This window comes from Protopterus annectens, chromosome 5.part0 (assembly GCF_019279795.1).
Source record: "Protopterus annectens isolate FY-2018-M chromosome 5.part0, PAN1.0, whole genome shotgun sequence".
NCBI lineage: Eukaryota > Metazoa > Chordata > Ceratodontiformes > Protopteridae > Protopterus > Protopterus annectens.
The window spans coordinates 1083834559-1083860130 of NC_056735.1; the positions used below are offsets into that span (position 1 = coordinate 1083834559).

Below are 25572 nucleotides of genomic sequence, written 5' to 3' on the forward strand. Positions count from 1 at the left end.
CTTCAACTCAGTTGAACTGTGACTACTTGAAAACCTACTTTTACTTGATCCCAAAAGGAAAAAAATACTATTATTTTTCCAAAGTCCCATGCTGAAGCTAAAAGTGACTTCCACATTACTGCTGTAAATAATACAGCAACCTACTAAAGTAGTTTGTTTGTCTTTTCAGCTTTTCTTGGTTAGGGGTCGCCACAGCTGAACTCCGGTCCACTAATGATTGGCAGTAGATTTTTTATGGTGCTGAGTTGCCAGCCCAACACCCAACCTTCAGCGAAGGCACGCCCATTCACACATGTCTTTCAGATGCCACTTGACTGTGGGGAGGACATGCAGACTCCACACAGAAGGCACTCCAGCCAAGAATCGAACCGGAGAACCTCTTGCTGTGAGGCAACAACACTACTGTTGTACCACCACAGCTTGGTGCAGCTACTAAAGTAGTTACCCATACCAAACTGCTTAGAGTCACCACAGATAACAACTTATTGTCTGATCTTCACATACTGAACTGTAAAATCACCCTAGATAACTCTTATCTTTTACTTTATTATCTTTTTAATGTCCTATCTATCATCAATAGTATTTGTTGAAAATGTGCTATTTAATTAATAGAACAAAATTACATGATCCATTACCACAATAAGTATAAAGACAGTTTTTTTTTTAATACAAATCAGAATTGTATTGTTTGTCATTCTATGCTCCTGAATGTGTGTGTGTGTGTGTGTGTGTGTGTGTGTGTGTGTGTGTGTGTGTGTGTGTGTGTGTGTGTGTGTGTGTGTGTGTGTCTATGTTTGTCTGTCTGTGTTTAGACATTAAATGCTTACATCGTTTATATTTTGGATGTAAAATACTTCTTTCAACTACAATTAAAATGCTACATCTAGTTTGAAACATTAGGCAGATGGACTATTTTACAATAAAAATGTAAAAAAATAAATAAATAATAAATAAATAAATACAAAACAATTTAGCAGACAGCCATTTTCTAAATGCAATAATACCCTCCAGGGTGTGTCTTGCTGTGGAAATAATGCCCTTCCGTGATGTACAGATCTTCTGCCTGCATCAACAAGTCTCAGAACAGCACTGGGCATGCATTATTTCCAGAATAACACACACCCTGTCAAGCATTATTGCTTGCATATATAGTTCATTATACCTACCTGTGCAAATGTTTTGAAGACTAAACACATTAGCTAGAACAGAATCCTCTATAATATAAGAAAGACCTCATCCCATCTTAGCATTGATCACAATAAGTAAATGTCTGCATGTGATAAATGAGCTAAGCTGTACTTGTCTAGAATCAAAATGTGTAGAACTTTTCCAGAAGAGCTATTAATTTAGTTGTTCAGACCTTTTGGCCACATGGTAATTATGCTAGGGGAACCTTCCTCTTCAGTAATACTACCTCATAAGACACATCATGCATGTTATCCCTACACACACACACACACACACACACACACACACACACACACACAGGCTACATGCCTCACAGTACAAGTACAGGAAGTACAGTTAAATGGTACACTGCTTGCCTTACAACTTTTCCCCTCTAAGCATGAAAGACTATGTGTGGACTAGGTTGTCTCTACAATTTTGCATAGAGACTGCCCTCTATCAAATTGCTACTGGTATAATGTGTCACTCACACTTATTCCCCAGGGTGAAACACCACATGTAAACATTTTGTGTGTGATGTGCCAAAGACTTTCTTTTCTTCTTATGGCTTTTTCCCGGTTAGGGATTGCCACAGCGGATCTCCTGTCCACTCTTGATTGGCAGTGGAGCTTTACAGCGTCAAGTTGCCAGCCCGGCACCCAACCTTCCACAGAAGGCACACGCATGCACGCACTCACTCCTAGGGCTACTTTAGAGTGTCCAATCCACCTACAGCATGTCTTTCGGATGTGTGAGGAAACCGGAGCACCCGGAGGAAACCCATGTGACCACAGGGAGGGCATACTGACTCCACACAGAAGAGACCCCAGCCGAGGATCAAACCAGAGAACCTCTTGCTGTGAGGTGGCAACGTTGACCGCTGCACCACCGGGGCCGCCCCAACACTTTCTTTTAATACATTTATACATATTTCTCCAAAACAACATCACATTGTCTACTTGTACATAGTAATGTTCTAAGGCTTTGAAAGCTGAGCAACCAGACTAGAAAATCAGCAAGAAACCAAAAAGTAAGCTTTTTTCATAAAAAATATACATACTGTGTTGCATTCTCCAGCACTCTTCTATCCTTATATACATCTTCAATAAAGTTACCACCAACCATCCAAAATAATACTGATGTGTCAGATCCAAGCACTGCAAGGCATTCTACAACAAGGTCTTTAGCTGCAAAGAAAAGTAAAAAAATGAGAACTAAAAATGCAAATAACTTCATACCTTCCAATGACGCATGCAGAGACTTTACATTTGAGATTTTTGCCCCAAGAGAAAATGAATGACTATCTCAGTATTGCTATATTCGTTGCTGTCCCTGCAAGTATGGACTCTGAATCTGCCCTGTGATCAGAGCTAAAGCTAACTGACTTTCATTTTGAACACTAATTATGTATATCAATGTTTTAACAATCCTTATGAAAAGAGTAACATGTTTGCATTAGTAGTTTTACAATCTATAATACTAGAGCGGTAATTTTATTAGGAGTTGAAACTTTCTAAATACTGAAATAAAATACCTCTCATTCAAACTGCACTCATATGTTTATTAATTAATAATTATGCAAATGTCCAGGACCAGTGCACCATTTTCTGTTATAACAAGCTTGTGTATCATCAGTTAAGGCATACCATACATAATCACCCTGTACTCTTCCCTCTTCAGTCCAATAATAGAGTACAACTCTCCCTTTGTTGTGTTCCTTTCCAAACACCTGCAGCAATTGGAGAGACCACAAAAGTTCCTTACAAAGAAAGTTCAGGGTCTTCAAGACCTGTCTTATGTGGACATACTGAAATAATTGTCACTTTACAGCAACTTCTGCCTTGCAAATAGAGCAATCTCTGACCCAGTTTAATGGAAATGCTGCACATCTGCAAGTCAAATGGCACACGGCTCACTCATTCAATGGGCCTTAACCTGGTTTGTGACACCAACAGAACTTGCTGGAGAGACAGATTTGTCTCACAGAGGTTGCCCCACCTATGGAACAAGCTTCCTGTTCATGTTAAACAAAGCATCTTTTTGGACAATTGGATGGGTAACCAGCAATTCACCACTGGGGTTCCACCTGTCCTTGGACAGGGACAATAGGATTTTATTGGCTGCTTGAACCAGACACCCTCGGGAACATAGGTTGAACTTGGCTAGGCTTGTAAGGGTCCTGGGGCCATTAGCCTAGTAATCTCCTATGATCCTATAATCATTTTGTACATTTACAAAGTCATATGTCTTCACTACTTGAAAACACAAGACTATATAGATACTGAAGTTATCTAAAATAATTACTGCATTAAATAAGATATATTTAATAAAAAGGAGTGTCCAATTTTTTATGCACTTCTTATCATATCAAACCATATCAAACCAGTATTTGTGCATCTATCTTTGTTTATTGATCATCTAACAGAGAGAATTCTTCATGTGAAAAGGTTCTTATTTACACTTGCATCAAGGAAGCAGTTATTTGTGGTCTGCCCTCTAAAGGAAAATAAACAAGTAGTCTAGTTCACCACAATGCAGCAATGACATTTCAAGTTAACATGCTAAGGCACATTCTTCGGTACCACCTTCATTTGTTACTTATCTTTGGAATAAGAAGAATTCATAAATTACAACTAGCATTTCTCACCTAAGAAATATCATTTGCAATGAAGTTTCTACTATAAATGTCTAATGCAGCCACATACAGCTTTTCTCCATTTATTTCCTGTCACATTTAATTTTCTGATACTCCATTTCAACATTGAATTAATACTAGTCATGACAAAGCATGCACATCTAAATTTCACAAACAACAAAAAATTGAGAAAAAAAAGTATAGTGTCACATTTAAAATGAGCACCAGTCATAGACACTAAAATGCAGTTGCTTTCCCTCTTGAAGGTGAAACTGAAACTAAGACCTGTCAGATTCAATACACATACGGTTGATAGTACTTTGAAGGAAGAGACTGCATTGTAAACCAAACCTACATGCTACAAGAAAATGAACCTGAAAATGCTAGATTGTCTTCTTTAAAATAGCAGGTAGCTGTGCTGTACAGAGGACTGAAGAAGATATATCAGGTGGCAAACAACAAGATAACATTATTTCTAAAAACCCTACTATTTTAAGTTCTTCTCTTTAGAATGTTGCTGATACAAATACAGACTTATCAGGAAGTTAAAGGTGAATAATTGACAGGTCCTAGGGTTACCACCTGTCCCACTTTGCGAGGGACAGTCCCTCTTTGGGTGGTTGTGTCCTGACCAAAAATATTAAAAATGGCAAATGTCCTGAGATTGTAGGACACAATTATGTCCCATATTTTATGTAATAGTTGCACAAAATAGTTATTGCTGTTATCTAAAATATCTAAATGTTACAAGAAACAGGATAAGCAACTAAACTGCTACAAGAATAAGCTTTTATTTAGGCAAAAAAGTAAAGTTCTATTTTTTGTACTGACCGCGGGTATGTGTCGGCCTGTAAAATCTGATGTGTGTCCCGAAAATGTCCCACTATGGCCATTTGAAAAAGATGGCAACCCTAACAGGGCCTGTACTTCTTCTTCTTTTGGCTTTTCCCGGTTAGTGGTCACCACAGCGGATCTCCTGTCTGCTCATGATTGGCAGTAGAGAGATTGTAGGACATAATTATGTCCCATATTTTATGTAATAGTTGCATAAAATAGTTATTTCTGTATCTAAAATACTTAATGTTACAAGAAACAGGATAAGCAACTAAACTGCTACAAGAATAAGTTTTTATTTAGGCAAAAAAGTAAAGTTCTATCCTTTGTACTGACCGTGGGTATGTGTCGGCCTGTAAAATCTGATGTGTGTCCTGAAAATGTCCCCCTATGGCCATTTGAAAAGGTGGCAACCCTAACAAGGCCTGTGCTTCTTCTTCTTTTGGCTTTTCCCAGTTAGGGGTCACCACAGCAGATTACCTGTCTGCTCATGATTGGCAGTAGAGTTTTACTGTGTCAAGTTGCCAGCCTTGCACCCAACCTTCCACAGAAGGCACACACATGCACACACTCATACCTAGGGCCAATTTAGAGTGTCCAATCCACCTACAGCATGTCTTTGGGAGAAAACCAGAGCACCCAGAGGAAACCCACATGACCACAGGGAAGACATGCAGACTCCACACAGAAGGCACACCAGCCAAGGATTGAACCGGAGAACCTCTTGCTGTGAGGTGACACTGCTAACCGCTGCATCACCGTGGCTGCCCTTGACAGGGCCTGGGTCTGTACTGTGATAGTAAAATGAATAAACTGTTCCCCTATTTTAACTTACTAGACTTGTCTCTACTCAAAATATTGGATTCATTATATTTTATGTGCTCTTCCATTCAAAAACTGAAATCCCTTCATGAATACAATCTCATGAAGATCTGAATAAAGATGTAAACTGCTTTTTAAGAATGGAATACTCTAGATGCCTCTCTCATCTCTAAGATCTCCATCTAAAAAACAAATCTATTTCCGATGCTGTTCCCATTTTTTTTCTTTCAGGCCTTTATAACCAGCCATCAAAATTACTCTGGCATCTGAAATCTTTTTCCCCCTAAAAGTCATAGTGGTCTCAGCGACCCTAATTTTTTAGCTGCTATTTCATTATATGATCACACAAACTTCACTGAAGTTCTCTGTATACCCATACTAATACAGAATGGACTTCACTATGGGTCCTTTTTTTGCACAGGTATCTAAAGTCTTGCAATATTTTTCCTAATGCCTTTTTCTCTATCTATAAATACTATGATTTGATTTTACCTTTTATTTTGATATATCTTGTCTTAAAATTTCAAAATTTACTCTCAGTTTCAGATATGTATGTTGGACTGTTTTAATCTTGGCCAATTATTTTTATTTTTATTTTGAATACTCTTTTGAACAGCCAAATGATCAGCCCAGTTAATTTGTCTTTGTCTGATCATTGATAGTTACTAGGCATGCATTGCAGGAGACCATTAAGTAGCCTGGCCCAAATTCCCAATTTTCCAAAGCACTGTCTGGATAAGTGACTTACTCAAGGTTAAACAGTAGGCAAATGAAGGCTGAGACATATCAAACCTTTGCCACAGGAAGTAGCTTTTTAATAGCTCACAGTCTTAATCTACTGTGCTAATCACCAAATCACTAACTGATAGACCAGCTAATGAAAGTTTCAGATTTACTACTTTCCTGACTTTTTCTGGATACCAGTTTTGTCTTGATGAAAGATTTCTCAAGGGTTATGAAGCTAGTATTAACATTATTCATCCAGTTCTACCTAAACCTCCATTTCAGGATTATTTCGATGATTACATATGCTTTTGGCTAGAAACTATTACTTTTTTGTGTCATTTTCTTCACTCAGAGACAAATTCATAGAGCTTGAGTACCACTGCATGTGGCTATGTGTGCCTCAGAATTTTGATCAAAGCCCTCCTGGTGAGAGAAGGAGTGCAGTTACATTATTTCCTGGAGACTGCTGATCACCAGAAAGCTTAATAACTGCTTTATAGGTGACAACTTAGAATCTGTGCTTATATCCTGATCCTGGTGAGAATAGGAGCACAGTGCATTGATTCCTGACTCTGGTTGGAGAATGAGTGTCTGTGCTTAACATACCTGTTTGGTCTGGTTGCTATTTGAGGCATCTACCAGAAAAAGGCTACAAGCCTACAGACCCTTGCATCATCTGGGACAAGACTGTGGATCACCAAACAGGCTGTGGCCTGCTTCTCTTCTTTGGATTGGTGCTAAAACTAGTTAGTATTAGCTAGAACTAGCCAGTTTTTTGGTTTCAGCATTCAAAACTGTTTCCTTGTGCTCAGCACTTGCTCAGAACTCATTGTAAGCACTAAATAAACTACAAATTACTACAGCACTCAACTTTCCTCATTTGTCAAGAGGAAAATAGTTCTTAGTACTTAAATTAATAAGCACCTATCCATGCATGTCCATGGCTCAGCTCCCGGTGTTTTCTCCTGTCCACCTGATGAATCTGGACATCTTGGGGCAATGTAGCAATTGTCTCACGTACACTGACAACTCTCTCCACCTACCACCCAACACTACAACCTGTGAGAGATGCTCTTATATAGTCAAACTAGAAGCCAAGCTCTCTCCAGCCAAAAGTGGACTAGAGAGTCAAGAGGAGAAGGTTAACACATGCACCACACCACACTCAACACATAGTCCACCAAAACCCACACCACCAAAACCCACACATAGAAACACAAAGCACAGACCCACATTCATGGAGGCTCTCAATAAAAGTCTGCCCAAGCAACAGAGACCTCCCAAACTGAAACACAGACATCCACCACCCCCAACACTACCCAAATGACACACAGCCCACAAAATCAGTGTGCCACTGAACCTCAGCCCATAAGGCAAAACAATGTACCCAACACACTAGTCACAGGTGACTCTATAGTCAGGCACACTGATGTCCCACTCACCAGGCTAAACAAGGAGAAAGTTACTGTCACCTACCTGTCAGGTGCCAGGATCAGCCACATAACACATGCACTCAGGTCACTCCACAACAAGTACAAATATGACTCTGTCATTGTCCATGTTGATGTGAATGACCTGAGACGTACCTCACTGGACTACAGGAAAAGAGACATGGAGGAGCTCTCGGATCTTGTAGTCCAGGCAGGTATGACCCTAGCCCCGAGTAGCATCCTGCCATTGCCGAGAATGATACCACAGTACAAGGATAAAATGATTGACTTCAACAATTGGCTAAGCTTCTGGTGTCATTCTACGGGGATCCAGTATCTGTCTGCCTGGGACAACATGGTCGACAGACCACGATGCTGCATCTGTCTCTCCTGGGATTCTAGACACTGGCTAAGGCTCTTGCCACCTCTATAGTTCCCTTTTCAGGCAAGGTTCAAATGCTAAATTCAACACTATAACAGGTACAACCAAGCAAACTCTGAGGGTAATACTACTCAATGCTAGAAGTCTAAACTTCAAAATGCACTCACTCGAGACACTGCTTATAATGGAGGGTATTGACATCTGTGCAGGGACAGACACATGGTTCAAGGCTCCAGAGAGCACCCCTGCATTACCTGGCTATAATTCATACCACACCTTTCGACCACCTAACCTGGACTGAAACACTAAAGGTGGAGGCGTTTCCATATTCATTGAGGATATCCACACCTCCAGGCTAGTTGCTCAACATAATGCATCCGAAATTATCCAAGTGCAACTAACACTGGTGCAAGACTGCAATCCAGGTTGTGGCTTGTTACAGATCCCCCACCATCCCCCAGGATTCCCACTCTTCATTTCTTAAGATACTGCAAAATATTAAGGTACAACCAAATACCTTAATTATGGGCGATTTCAACTACCCCACCATCAACTGGGAAAACTATTCATGTACCAACTCATTTGCTCAACATTTTCTGGAATTCATAAATTCCAGTGCCTTGGATCAGCTTGTCCACACCCCCACCAAGGGCAGCAATATCATGGACCTGGTCATTACCAATATGGGTAACCGTTGTTCCAAGCCAGAGGTCAACACCTCGCTGGTCAGTTCCGACCACAAGCTAATCACCCTAGACATCCATATCCCGCCCCCACATCCCATTGAGGAAACCACCGTCAAAAACTATTCCAATGCCAACTTCATGCTTCTTAAAACAGAAGTGGCAAACTCCATGACACCCATGCAGATGGAAAATAGAGGTATGACTGCTGAATCTTACACAAATGCACTGTATAAGCACATACACAAGTGCATGGATCGTGCCATCCCCAACAGAACCAAGATGCCATCCTCCAAAAAAAGGAAGCCAATCTAGTGGTCTCCTGCCATAAACAAGCTCTACAACAGAAGTAAGAAGCTGTTGCAAAAAAGAGTAAAATCCCAAGATTGGAGGAATTCCCTGGTCAGTCTCAGCAAGAAGCTGAGATCCCTCATAAAATCCTCCAAAGCCAGTTATGAAAATAAAATCACCACTGATTCCAAAGACCAACCACAAAGCATTCTACAGCTATGTCAAGAATCTCAATGGAAACACTCAGATCTGCTCTGAGCTACAGTATAATGCCACTAAATATACAGAATCAACCGATATTGCCAACATTGTGGCAGATAGGTTCATTGCTAACTTTACCCCCTTCTCACCCTCCAAAGGCCCCATCTTAATACCGAAAGAATGCAAAGCCCCTGTAATCATGGATGAACAAGTAAAGACCACACTCTCCAAAGCCAAGAACACAGCATCCATGGGACCAGGCAACATCCCAGGCTGCATACTATACAAACTACAGAACAAACTGGCACCCCACCTAAGTACCATGTTCAATCATAGCCTCACCTCAGGCTATGTGCCTACTGAATGCCGCACAGTGACGGTTATCCCACTCCACAAAGGGGGTGCCATCATGGACCCTGGAAACTACCGTCCCATTAGCCTGACGAGCCTGGTCTGCAAGGCCATGGAACGTATCATCTTGGAGCTTATAAACAAAGACATAGGCAACCTCCAAACCCTGGACCCCACTCAGTTTGGGTCTATAAAAGCTAGATCATGTCTACTAAACCTGACTGACTTCTTTGAAGCAGTCACTAGAGCCGTAGATGAGAGCAAGGCAGTGCACACAGCCTATCTTGACCTCACCAAGGCTTTTGATACCCTCCCCTACTCTGGAATTATAGATAAACTCACTAAACTGGGCATAAATCCCTATGTCACAAGATGGGTGGCCAAATGGCTCACTGACAGAACCCACACAGTAAAAGTAGCCAACTCCAAGTCTGACTTCAGACCAGTGACGAGTGGAGTACCACAGGGTTCAGTCCGCATCCTCTCCTGTTCGGCATCTACTTCTCTGAAGTGCAGGCCAACATAGAAGGTCTTTGGCTAACAAAGTTCACAGATGACTGCAAACTGGGAGCCATAATAGAATCACCTAATGATGTAGACATTCTATAAAAGGGCCTCAAAGAGACAGATGCTTGGTGTCAAAGTCATGGCCTCAAGCTCAATGCCAAGAAGTGCATTGTCATCCCCTTTGAGAAAAACTCGGTACCCATGAACTACCACATAGGCGGTAGCTCAATAAACACTGAAAGTGTGATAACAGACCTCGGGATACAGGTGGACAGTAGTCTTTCTTTTGATAACACATCATCACAGTAGTTAGGAAATCCTCATACATGGCACACCTCATCACAAAAGGGTTCTCCTCTGGAAAAATGGGAGGTGATTGTTCCTCTCTACTCATCCCTCATCAGACCCATTATAGAGTACAATGCCCCGTTTGGCAAGTATCTCTCAAGACACCTACAACAATTGGAAAGACCACAGAAATACCTCACTAAGAGGATTACCAGGCTCAAACAGATGCCGTACATAGACCATCTCAAAAAACTCCAGCTCTACTCCGTCACATATCGCCTACTTAGAGGCGATCTGTGCCTAACATACAAAGCTATGTCAAACCCAGAGCTGTTGGACATGCTACACTTAAAGAAATTCCAATCCCTCTGAACCACATGCTCCAGGGACCTAAACCTTGTCACCACAATAAATAGAACATGCTGGAGGGATAGATTCCTGTCCCAAAGACTTCCCATACTCAGGAACAAACTACCCATTCATGTCAAGCAAAGCTCCTCATTGGCACTCTTTAAGAAAAATCTTGACGACTGGATGGGAAGTAGAAAATTCACCCTGGGGATCACTTCTGTGACACTGCTTGACAGGGACACAGGAAAATATTTTTTTTGGGTGGCAAAAACCAGGGAACCTTTTTGGCTAGGCTTATATAGGCCCCAAGGCAGAAAGCCTAGTACCTACCTATGAACCTATGAACCTTTATGACTCAAAAGAAAAAACAATAACAAAATGGAGCAAGAATGTACAACAGCCACTGCATGATCATGGTCCAAGGTGTAATGCAAGTGGTCCAACCACCAACCTCGATGCAAATTAGCACACTCTCTGATCACAGATCATTCAAGAAGCCAGCATCATTCCAGTACCAGATGATCCTGAAGACATGTCCTACAGCGCAGTACAGCAGTGGTGGACTGCATAATGGTGCTGCACTTCCAGGAGAAACAATCCCCTCCCTTGCCTGTAAGTTAAGCAGCATACTGTGCTGAAAAACACACAGATGCACACACCTACATACACACACACACACACACACACACACACACACATACACACACACACACACACACACACACGCACACACACACACACACACACACACACACACGCACACGCACGCACACACACACACACACACACACACACACACGCACACACACACACACACACACACACACACACACGCACGCACACACACACACACACACACACACACACACACACACACACACACACACACACATACACATGCCAGGAAAATCCCTATCAGCAACAGGATCACCTATGGTACAGGCAGACCTGCTACAAATAACAGAAAAGCAAAAAGACACGTTGGTCACACACAGCAGACAACTTTAATCCAAAAATAGTGAGTGCTTTCACGGAATCCTTCCGCTTCATCAGACTAACAGTGTATGCAAAGAACATCACATTTAAAAAGGTTCACTATATCAAATTAACCAATCAACAGTTATGCTAGTAATTAGTTATATTTTATTATAATTACTAGCATAACTGTTGATTGGTTAATTTGATATAGTGAACCTTTTTAAATGTGATGTTCTTTGCATTCACTGTTAGTCTGATGAAGTGGAAGGATTCCGTGAAAGCGCTCACTATTTTTGGATTAAAGTTGTCTGCTGTGTGTGACCAATGTGTCTTTTTCCTTTTCTGTTATTTGGAGTTCTATGTTGGTTATTTTATTCAGTGCTGTGGGATTTTCTGTAGACCTGCTACAAATACCTGCCCTCACAATGTGATGCGGGTGAGCAGACACCAAAGTTCATACAGTACCAGATTTTCTTGTTACCATAATATGAACCCTGGTCCATAGTCATGAAAATTGACTTTGAATTCTTTATGACTCAATGGTGGACCACAGCTGCATGAGGTAACACGTTGAAGCAATGCACAGTCAGTGTGCTGTGTAGCACTCTGTGGCATGCCCGGGAATACCTGTGCTCTGTTCAAGAAAATGAGACTGTAAGTGTGCAGCCTAGGGGAAACAGCAAAAGCCCCTAGAAGCATAGAACATTGCATGATATGTGTATGCTTTTGTGCATTATGCCCTTGAATTTCAGGACTAGTATTTAAATTATACAAGTGTTATCTGTCTAAAAAAGCTTGTTACAAATTCATTAATTCTCCTCTTTTGAATAAGTTTTTGTCAATTGCCAAATTATCCTTAGACTGGAAGTCACTTCAGATAAATCTTCTCAGTTGCATTCTTTTTCCTAAATTAGATATAATAACTTCAGGACTTTTCATAATGTTTACTTGCCACTTTAAATTTAGTCTCCTATTTCATTAACATGAATAGATTTTGAAAAAAAACTCATGCCCTTGACATGGTCAGTCACCGAGTTCTACTTTCCATTCCATCTGCAATATATTGGGATCAACCCTGATGCCATTGCATGGTTCAAAAACTTTCTTTCCTACCACTAATTTGAGTTAAAACTAGGACTTAGTATTTCCAATAGTTCCCTCATTCACACCGAAATCCATCAGGACCCCATTCTAGTACCTATTCTATTCTCAGTCTTCATCAACAAACTTCCTCTAGACCTGTTCCATTTACCACTACTTCTTTATGCAGATGATACGGTCATTAATAGGTCTGGTTCCTTACATCATACAAATGAAACTCAGTTTCAACTGGACCTTCCTCAATTACAGCACCATCTAAACTCCAAGAAACTACTGCTCAATGCCAAAAAAAGTCCATGGTATTTGGTACCCATAAAACCCATAAAAGACTATCCAAATCCCCCAGTCCACTTATATCCTTGATTGTGACAACAATCCAATTAAAACTATCTCCTCCTTAGATATTTGGGAATCTTGATTCCATCTGCACATATAAACATGAGAGCCAAGATCAACACTGTAGTCTTCCGGGCCAACAAAATATTTCAGTTCCTCTCACATCATGCAATGACTGCTATAGGAAAATGCTTCCTCCATGCTCAGCTTTATCCCTTTGTTTGAATCTACCTCTGTCAAAAGGACTGTCACTCTTCAGTCCCTCTCCAATGTTGTTGTTTGTCTTTCGGCTTTTCCCGGTTAGGGGTTGCCACAGCGGAACTCCGGTCCGCTAATGATTGGCAGTAGATTTTCACGAACGCCGAGGTGCCAGCTCGATGTCCAACCTTCAACGAAGGCACGCCCACTTACTCATGTCTTTCGAACACCACCCAACCGCGGGGAGGACATGCAGACTCCACAGTCATAGCTAACTCACCATGGAATGAAAGCAACTGCTTTACTTGTTCAAAGTCTAATTGATTTCCAGTACAGGCCAGTTCAAATCTGCTTCTTGATAGCTTATTCTTCAAAATACTCATACATGACACCCCCCCACCAACCTCATCCATCTACCCATCCACAGCCCCTTTCATCCATCTCATCCAAAGTTTTTACTGACACTCAAATCTATAACCTAAGAAACCTAGTCAGAGCAGGGCCTTCCCTACAACCCCCTTTTCTCAGACTGCACTCTATTAACCACTGCTTCTCTGTACTGGCTATAAAACTGTGGAAGTCACCTCCTCCTAATTTAACTGCTCACAAAAACTGCTCCTTGACCAGGCCACAATTCAAACAATACTTACTAAAAACAGCTTGAATGCAACTATGCATCAAAAGAACTTGTCACCTAAACTGATATTTCCAACTGTGTGATACTTTTAACTCCCACATATCTGACCCACCTGATTAACTCATCAACAATCTGTGATTCAGCTTACTATGCAATTAATGGTCTGAATCTGTTACACATATCTAGTCCCCTCTTTCATCTTACTAGTGTCTATTAGCTTTCCTAGCCTGGCTACCACTGCCATATCTCCAACACTTTTACTCCTCCCACTTTAACTTTATTCTACCTTTTCTATTCCATTTATGTAACTGTACATATATTTGGTTTGTTTGATCTTCTGTGCATAAATTAATTGTCAGATTTTCTGTAATTTCTCATAAATGTAAACCACTATTTGTATGCTGTACATTGTTTTGTTACATTATGATGTAACCAGGCATAATCCTGTAATAAGTCATTGATCAGTGTTCTACCCTGATAAACAAATTAAATAAATAATTAACTAAATAAATACACACCTGAGGAGTGGTCAAGACGGCTAACTGATAGCTGCAACTGGTGAAAGCTCTGTGACTGAAAACTTTTTTCTTACAGAAATTTCATTAAAAATAAGATTTTGGAGATACTTGACAACTATTTATATTCAGCAATAGTAAGAGAAAATATTTATAATCTGAAGTTCTTCAAAAGCTGTCATTTTCCTGTTGGAATTTCATCTGCTTGGTTAAAAAAGAAGAGATTACAATATGAGCCATTCAAAAAATTGTGCTCAGGATTCTTCTAGTAAAAAGGACAGCCAGTCATTAATATCAAGCATGAAGGCTGCATCAATAAAAATGGACAAACTGGATACGAAAATAGAAAGTTTTAAAGAAGAATGCAAAAAGAAGATGGACCATTTAGAAACTCTAATGGAATAGCAAAGTGTACAAATCAGTAGCATAGAAGAAGCTTTAAATGACCACAGAGGGAGAATAATGGAAGGTGAGTCTCAAAGTGAATTACTTTTTAGTCAAAATAACTGATTTATAAAGTTGATGGTTTAGAAAATAGACTTAGATGAAACAATATCAGAATATACTTGCATACCTGAAAAATATGAAGGAAACAGCATAATATTTTTTTTAACAACCTGGTTACACAAAAACTTGTTAAGTAATAGTTAAATGTATTTCCAGCATGGAAAAAGATCAAATATTAAAAGCAACATGGCCTAGCCCACCTATTAAAACAGATAAGCATCTAATCAGATTTGATAATGATTATTCCAGTAATGTAATTAATAAAAGGAAAATGTACTTTCCACTGATTAAAGAATTTAACGGGAATAATATTAAAGTTACTTTATTGTTTCCTGCAAAGATAAAAATATTTCTTACTGAAGAAATCAAAATATTTAATACAATGGAAGATGCATCTGCATTTGTTAATAAAAATAAAATTCTCAGCATCACTGAAGAAATTGACTGGAATGAAGAGGGTGAGCTGAATTTATGGAAATCTACTTCCAAATTTCAAAAGCTTAAAAACAAGTGACTTTTATCTTCTGACAACTTGACTTTTGTCTGTTGAGACAATATATTTATCCTTAATTAAAGGATTTATTTAGGACTACAATTTTCAAATCAAATTTAAGACCGTATGTATGCTTTAAACTTAAATATTTTGCAAGACGGGGAACACAAATATTTAGTTTTACTATTTCTATAGTGAAACACAAAGATAGTAAACTTATAAATGCATTCCTAAATAAGGGAATAGTCCTCTTAACAGAATGGCAATAAATTATAATGTATAGACACCAAAACTTTAAACCTAGTTTAGATAAGGATTGTATTTGTTTATATTCAATATGTACATTATAGGGTTAAATGATTATCAGATCTAGCAATAATGGTAAATAGTAGTGTGAAAGTGATAGCGACTGTGTTTTGTTTGCTCTTTTATAGCACATTACTTTCACAGGTCACACATGAAGCAGTTAATACTTAAAAAGAGCTTGAAATCAGATAACACTTTAGTTATGTAAAACTACTTGGTTCTTACTTGTTTTGTTTCCCACCTGAGTCTTGAGTTGTTTGGTGGTAACCCAGGTCCCTGTAGAGTTCAAAGTTCAGCACTGACGTTTGTGATAACAGGAAGTAAATTAATCAAGGCTGCACTGACAAACAGAAGGGAACTGAACTGCACATCAAATGTATATGCGAAAATATGTCTAAAATAACTGTTAACTTCAAGAATATTTATTTAAAAATTAATAATTGGAAAAAAAGAGTTCTAGTAAAATGCATTGTGCTATCTCTGATTTGCAGTTTACCTGCAGTTTATTGAATGATAGTAGATTAAAGTATAGTGTTATCAGCCCCAACAGTATATATTAATGTGAAAGAGTAAATAAGATATTTGTCACTGGTTAAGATAGTTTTAGAAGAATTAGGAAATATGAGAAATCTGCAGAAGAGATTAGAAACTACTTTATGTAATAAATTGCCATCCTCTCATGCAGTACTTATATAGTAATGTTAGATCTGAAACACAGACTAGAACAGTAATGCATAATAACTAAAGGTTTACATTTAAGTTGGACAGGAAAGAATTTGTTTTTATTTATTTTTAAGATTGTTTATGCTATTACAAATAATAAAACGAGTAAGCATCTTTTGAATAATATGAACATGTACAGGGGAAGAAAACATCCTTTATGTAATATTAATAAAAGATTAATATTTGTACGTTAAGAAATATATAAACCTGATGCAATCTCTGATCATGTAATAACTCGTGATTACATTAAAGGGAAGTGAGAACTGATAATTAAATGTCTCTTTGATGGGGGATTACAGAAATGCAAATTACATGAAACAATGTAGAATACAAGTGGACAAATAAAAGTGAAGATAACATAATCGGATAGCAAACTGCTTATAGAGAAGAAATACATTAAAATTATGTCCACATATTGAAGTATAGTAAATATAGAAATGCTCATATAATTTTCATCAAAAGTTACATTAAAGGATATTTGATAAGATACTGAAAACTGAAATCTAAAGTATGGTGATTACATGAATTCTGAAGCTCTCTACATATTGAACATCATTGGGTCTATCAAGACTATCTGAACTAAATTGTTTTATAAATAATAGCTGATATATGTATAATGTATTACTGAGTCAGTTCTTTCATTTCTGATAGAGATCAGAGTGGATTTTCTAAGATGTCTGGGACTGGGAGAGAAGAAATTGATTTGAAATGAGCATTATAAAACATTTAAGTGCATTATAAGTTAAAGTATTTTCTGATCCTATGAAACAGCAGGATAACTTCATCAAACTTAGTAATGCATACATCTTTAAGAATTAATTTAATGAGTAAAATGAGTTTTAGATGTTTTTAATATGTATCATGCTAAGGGTGATATGTATGATAAATGTATAAATATGTCAACTTTCTTATTGTACAATAGTTCAATAAGACTAGATTGCTTGTCATCTTCAAAGTTTTGCAGATGACTTCACCTCTTCATGACTTATACTCCACTTTTATATTTAAAGATTTGAATATAGCAATGTTTAAATGATAAAATAATCTAGAAATATTTAATAGATAATTATATTAATATTATAGTAACATTGTGTCAGATTACTTAATATCTGAGATTAATTTTGGTAGATTATTAATCTTTTAAATCTTAATGTGAACAAAATGTAAATGGCAAAATATATACTTAATTTTGTAGTCTTTATAGCTAATATGTGATATTATAGCAATTATTTGTAAGTTATGGTAGCTTTTGCCTAGTTCTTGATGAAATTCCAGGTTTTGCCAGGTTGAAAGATAGTTTGGCAATTTTTCTATTCGATAGGCAAATTAGGAACCATGGTATCCATGGATATTAGTGTTTTACTAGTAAAATATATAGTTACATTTATATATTGTTTCTGTTTTCACTTCTTAGAAGTTTTAGTAATTTAGTATGTAGAAAGGAAGAATTCAAAATAATATGGAAAACTAAGATAGTATTATAAGCAAACATTAGATTTAGATTGATAACAACTTCAATTTGCTCAATATTATATATTGGTAAACAAATTTATCTCAAACATAAAGTATGGATGCTTATTAATTTACTATCCTTTAATTAAATAGATTACATAATGGCAACAAAAGGAAATCATTAATGAAGCATTTAAAAATAAATAGAGGGTGACATTACATTTTTGCATGAAATTCATTTGGTAGATAAAGATATACAGTGCCTAAATAATATAAGCTATGGGGTGTTATCATCTTTTCTTTTAACAAAAAAAGGAAAGGACCTGCTTATACTATGGGAAAAAAATCTGCTGTTATGCCTCCGGTTATGGAATCTATTAATAATCCTAAAGGAATGTGCACATTTGTTGTTATTAAGTATAACAGCAAACTCTATGGACTATCTAACTTTCACTGGATCCCTGAAGTTGGTGTAAGAGTGGCTAAAGATCACTTAAATTTATTACAAAGTCACTAGAAGGGTAGTTTAATTTTAGCTGGAAATTTTAACTGTATATATAGTATTATGCAAACAAAAATAGTGTGGTAACCAACAACAACGAAACCAAAAAAAGCTATCCAACACTAAATAGTCCAAGGAATGCCTCCGCACACCAGCAATGATACGACCTGTGGTTTATTAACTCCAAATAAACAAACAAACAAAGCGAATAAAAACGAATACAAAATTACGGACATACAAGACAATGAAATCAGATTTAGCGCTTTCTTCCACCTACTATGTAAACTTCATCAGAATCAACATAACGTTTAGCAAAGAGTAGTTTATCAACTTTTTGGCGGCAAAATTTCTAATACATTTAAATATTTAAAGGCATACATCCTATACCTATCACTAAAAATTGTGTATGTATATACAAGAATCTTCCAAATCTGAATTCTCTTACAACAATATATAAAAAATAAATACTGTCTAATAATAAATAAAAAAATAAAAAATAAGAAATAATTGATTTTATTACATACAGGCATACGATAACTATTGTGTAAACTACTAACACTTAACCAATATAATCTCTGGGGAATGTATGAAAAAAACTCCTAAAAATATAATAATTTAAAAATACATGTGCATATAACTTAAGTGGGGTGTGAACCATAATTTAATTCTCAGCCTACATTCTATATTATACTAAGATGTAAATAATACTTCTAACCATATCCTACCATAAAATATCCACTAATAATATGTTAAAATTCTTTTGTAAAAATATAAATAATATAAGAAACATACTAAAAGACTAATTAATGATCAATACTATATTTTCTTACTATCTAAAACTATAATGTTGTGGTTAATAATGGTTTAATATTAATATATTCATTTAGAAGAGTGGGGTGTAGCTGCATCTGTAAGTATTTGCCATCTAACTTCCTTTTCCGCTAAAATAGCCTTTATATTTCCACCTCTATTATTCACTTTAATTTGTTCTAAAATGGCAAATTTAAACTTGTGGCTGTTATCTGTATCAGCCACATGCCTATATAATGCATTAGTACCATCTTTTTTCTTAATGGCATAGGGGTGATCATATATACGTTTCTTGAACTTCCGTTTTGTTTTTCCTATATAGAATCTAGTACAGCCTATAAAAACAGCAATATATATAACATGATGGGTATTACAATTCCCACGACAAAATTTGATACTAGTCCTATTAACATTCTCTAAATACATAGTTTCAATTTCTAAAATCACATGGCAATAACTACAGCTTCCACATTTGCAAGTTCCTTTGTATTTGATATCAAAACATTCTACCCTATTATTACTTTCTAATACTGTCTTCATATTTGTTCCCATTTTGTGAACAAATATGGGTGCTTTGCCTACTATATCTTTGAGTGTATTATCAACAGTCATAACATTCCAATATTTATTTAAAATATATTTAATATACTTACCTTGAGAAGTGTACTCTAAAATGCATGCTCTTCTGTACTCAATATCACATGTCTTTTTATTAATGTTTTGGAGGGGTCTACCCAGAACTGGGAAATATTTTGTACCCCATTCTCCTATAACATATTTTTTTTACTTCATCCATTAATGTTTTGGGGTATCCTTTGATGCTAAACATTCTACTAATAAAATCCATTTCATCTATCATCTCCTCATATGTAGATGTAATTCTTGCAGCTCGGATGCATTGCCCCTTAAAAATACTTTTCTTAGTTCCATATGGATGGTTGCTACTATATTACAAATAATTGTTTGAAAACGTGTTTTTTCCTATACATACGTGACTTAAACCCATCATTATTAATAGTAACAAAAGTATCCAAGTATGCAATGCCATCACGACTGGTATTGTGTGTAAACTTCAAAAATGAACTAGAGGTGTTCAAATAGTTTATGAACTCCTCTATAGTTTCATCAGGTCCATCCCATAAGATGAACAAATCATCCAAATATCTTGAATAGTATCTGATGTATCTATAATACTAACTCTTAAATAATGTTTCTGTTTCCCAGTCCAGCATCACCATATTAGCATATATAGGGGCACATGCAGCACCCATAGCTACTCCCTGTGTCTGCCTATAGAATCCCCCCTCAAAATATATGTAATTATGTTCCAATATCATAGACATGAGTTCAATAATTAGATTTGCATGTTCCCAATCAATATCTGAATAATGTCTGATACTATTTAAAAAACTTTCTAGACCCATGGCTTAGGGAATGCTCGAAAATAAATCAACAACGTCGACTGTGATAAGGGTGAGCCCCTCTTTCTGTATTTGTGAAGTCAAGTTACTTAAAAAATTCCAAGAATCCTTGATAAGATGTGGAATCCTATCATAAATGTGTTTTAACCACATATCTATTGTCACCCATCACTGTATAGGCTGTACTAGTTTCTATATAAGAAAAACAGAACGAAAGTTCAAGAAACATATATATGATCACCTCTATGCCATTAAGAAAAAAGATGGTACTAATGCATTACATAGGCATGTGGCTGATACAGATAACAGCCACAAGTTTAAATTTGCCATTTTAGAACAAATTAAAGTGAATAATAGATGTGGAAATATAAAGGCTATTTTAGCAGAAAAGGAAGTTAGATGGCAAATACTTACAGATGCAGCTACACCACCTGGTCTAAATGAATATATTAATATTAAACCATTATTAACCACGACATTATAGTTTTAGATAGTAAGAAAATATAGTATTGATCATTAATTAGTCTTTTAGTATGTTTCTTATATTACTTATATTTTTACAAAATAATTTTAACATATTATTAGTGGATATTTTATGGTAGGATATGGTTAGAAGTATTATTTACATCTTAGTATAATATAGAATGTAGGCTGAGAATTAAATTATGGTTCACACCCCACTTAAGTTATATGCACATGTATTTTTAAATTATTATATTTTTAGGAGTTTTTTTCATACATTCCCCAGAGATTATATTGGTTAAGTGTTAGTAGTTTATACAATAGTTATCGTATGCCTGTATGTAATAAAATCAATTATTTCTTATTTTTTATTTTTTATTTTTTTATTTATTATTAGACAGTATTTATTTTTTATATATTGTTGTAAGATAATTCAGATTTGGAAGATTCTTGTATATACATACACAAGTTTTGTGATAGGTATAGGATGTATGTCTTTAAATATTTAAATGTATTCAAAATTTTGGCGCCAAAAAGTTGATAAATTACTCTTTGCTAAACGTTATGTTGATTCTGATGAAGTCCACATAGTAGGTGGAAGAAAGCGCTAAATCCGATTTCATTGTTTTGTATGTCGGTAATTTTGTATTAGTTTTTATTCGCTTTGTTTGTTCGTTTATTTGGAGTTAATAAACCACAGGTCGTATCATTGCTGGTGTGCAGAGGCATTCCTTGGACTATTTAGTGTTGGATATATATAGTATTAAACATACAGGCGAGCAGAAGAAAGCTATAATTCTAGCACTGGCTAAAGTATTAAATACAGGGATTAACAATAATAACTTAATTGATTTAGTAATAAAAGCAGTAGATAAGTCCTTATTTTTCACTCACTATTCTTATGCACATGGGACAAAAACTTGAACTGACAGGATTTATGCTTCCATAGATTTGCTTACTAAAGTTAATTATTTAAAACTAATCTGTGTCCTCTATCTGATCATAATGCATTTACAATTAATATATCAATGGATTTAAGGAAATTACAAAATATTTACAGAATTCCAGTAAATCTGATGAAACTAAAATAATTTAAAAGTTGCCTTAAGGAACAAATAGAGGATTTTCTACTCTTGGATGGCAATGGCCAGGTTAATAAAGTCATATTATGGGATTCCGTAAAATGCATATTAAGGATAGAATGGGAAGATGGTCTAGTAATAAAATGAAAGAGTGGGAAAAGAGTTATTAGAAATACAAGATGATATACATAAAGTGATCTTTCAACAGCAAAGAAATTAGACATAGATTAGCTAATAAGATGTTGAAGAAACAAAGCGCAAATCAATACTATTAGAAATCCCCCATATTAACAAGCTTACTTCAGAAATAGAGGAAATGCTTAATATTTTTAAAAAGATTCCATGAGGATCTTAATAAAAATAAAAATATTAATTTTGAAGATTGTAAAATTGATAAGAATTTAAAGAAAAAATTACTAATAAATTAAATGACCAGCAAATGTCACTGTTAAATAAACATATTACCTTAAATGAAATTAAAGATAAAAAAAAAAGTAAAAATTGCAAATTTCCAGGGTTAGATGTTTTAAGCATGTAATTATATAATCTGCTTTTATTAAATGCTTTAGAATTACTGAGTGAAGTTTTTAGGATAATCCATAGTGATGAAATAATTCCTTCCTTGTGAAAAATTTCTGTATCAAACTGGATTTATAGTTAATAAATTAACTTATGATAATATCAAAAGTGTAATAACAGTTTTGGATTTAGCAGATGGTTTGAACAAAATAGGTTGTAATTAGTCTAGTTAATAAAACAGCTTTTGATTCTGTGGATTGTAAGTATTTATTTAAAACTTTGGAAGCATTTGCATTTCTAGAATAATTTACTGCAGAATTAAGAAATCTGTATACGGATTCTAAAGCATATATTAAAATCAGATCTTACATTTCTCAAAGATTTACCTTAAACAGAGGTACAAAACAAGGATGTCCTTTGTCCCCTTCATTATTTGCATTAGTCACTGAATCCTTAGCTAACAAAATTGATGGGTTTTGCAGTTAATAAGGATTTTCAAACTAAAACACATTTTTTTGCAGATGATGTTTCATTAACTAAAGGAGACTTAAAAAACTAAACTGAAGAAATAGATGAGGAAATCAAAAAGTTTCAAGAAATTATGTTATTGAAATTTAATAATGACAACACTGAAACTGTGGTAATGAATCAATCACTAGATAGTAAGTTAAAAGATATTTTGAGTTTGTATTTTACACTGAGTCTGTATCTTTGTAAGTAAAACATTTTTACCATTCCATGTTGCTGTGGAGTTTTAAGTTAAAATATAAATATAAATATAATTGGGAAGGATAAGAATTAAAATATTTAAGAATAATAATTTCTCAAGATGTGAGTAAGATTATTAAACATAACTTTGAGAAAACAAATAACTGAAGAAGTGCTACTCCTTATTAAAAAATGGAATGGGTGTTTTTGAAAATAGGTTAGTCTTTATTAAAATAATTATATTATATTAATTATATTATATTACCTAGGATTATGTGTGTGTTATATTCAATAACCTTAATACCTGATAAAGACTATTAAAGAAAATGGAAAAAAATATTAATCTCATTCTTATGGTATCCTAAAAAGCCAAGACTTAAATAGTATGATGGAATTAACTTTCTGGACATAGAATCTTACCCCATTGCTGCACATTTTAACTCTATTATACTATAGGTAGACCCAACTTATACTAGTTGATGGAAAATCATTCAGGAACAGATTATGTTAATTCATATAGGTTTATAAATATGATCAATTAGAAGTATATAACAATCCCCTCATTTAGTTAATAAAATATATTTTAGAAGGAAATTAATTTCATTGCTTGGACTCTTCATATATGAAATCAATCCTAAAAACAGTTAAGAAATAGGTTTGGAAAATCCCATTAATTTTAAAATGGAAATTTTTGTGCTTTCCTATCACATATATCTCTAGATTTGCAGAAACTGAAAACACTGTAGAAATGACTACATTAAAAAGAAATGGGTGAGTATTATGGTATGATTGCTTTGAAAAAAGAAAGCTAAGTCATAAAATGTTTAATTAAATATTATAAGTTGGAGAAATCTATTAATCAACTAATAGTATCCATCAGAAAGAAATCAGATTATTTTGTAGGTAATACAGCTGAAAAGGAGCAGAACACTATTCTCCCATTATATAATATATGAATATATGGTTGTTATTATTGAAGGGAAAGTAATCCACAAAGGAAATCTGTCCAAGTTATGTAAGTTAATTATAAATAACAATAACTCTGATATAAAGTTTTGGAATTTATTTGCATCGTAGAATGGGCTCAATTGATGATAAGAATAACATCAAGCTACTTAAATCAGTCTGTTACAGTGCAGAGTTTTTTTGGAAATATATATGAAGAGTATCCGTTACTCCTTATAAAATTTCCAAAATTAGTAGAGTGACTTCTTCAATTTGTTGGTGATGCAATAAGAATGCAAAAGCTGATTGAGCATATATATTTATGGATTATGAGAAGTTAAATGTTTATTTGGAAGAGATAAGTAATTTTTTAAGGATTATGATCTGATAACTGTTCTTTAAATAGATCAATACTAATGAATGTTTCACTTTCATCACCTGTAAAACTAAACAACAACAACAACAACAACAAAAGTGTTTTGGAGTCTCCCTGCAGTAGCTAGAAAAAAATATTACAAAAGACGGGAAAATAAATTCAGTTTTACATTCAAAGAATTTCTAAATTTAACAACGTTATGTAAAACTGAAAAAGAAGAGATAAAAATAAGGCCTATAAATCATATTAAGACAGCTGGCTGCTGGGATAACCTTGAAGTGTTGCTAATGAAATACCATGATATTTGATTTAACTACATTGATTACTCTGAAGGTTTAATGTATTTCTGGCACAATGTAACAGTATGTGATGTGGAATTTATTGCGTTCTTTGTATATATTATATACATGTTAAATCAATAAAAGAATTTAAACAAAAAATAAATAAACAACTAAATAAATAATATTCAAATAAAAAAGTGGTACAGGCCACAGGAAATGGCTAATAAAATAATTTAATTTATTTTAAAGTAATCAACACACAAGCGCTTTCACACTGATGCAATGCAGGGCTTTTGCGTTTCTGGTTTTGCGGTCCTCTGCAAGCTTCGTATTACCAAATAAATAATATTCTTAATTTGAGGATAATCTCCTTTACATTTTTTGATCCTGCAAGATTGCTGTTCCTTTATAGGATTTTCCTAATGCTAGTTTTTTAGCAGCTAGTTTATTCAAAACAGTCCTGGCTGACTTGAACTACTTCTGAGGGCACCATGTTCTGGTCTGGAGTTTAATGTGGATTGCTTCAGCTTTAGTGAAATTTGATATTGCAAT

At 35.4% G+C, this 25572-nt stretch overlaps 1 protein-coding gene across 2 annotated transcripts in view; it reads right to left on the bottom strand.

Annotated features, from left to right (window-relative positions):
• LOC122801533 (interleukin-1 receptor type 1-like) overlaps positions 1–25572 on the bottom strand; it is a 786539-nt gene that overhangs the window by 456962 nt on the left and 304005 nt on the right. For both annotated transcript variants that reach the window (XM_044070955.1, XM_044070953.1), the window contains exon 7: positions 2228–2354. In XM_044070955.1, coding sequence (XP_043926890.1) covers positions 2228–2354 — 127 coding nt within the window. The remainder of the gene's footprint in view (positions 1–2227; positions 2355–25572) is intronic.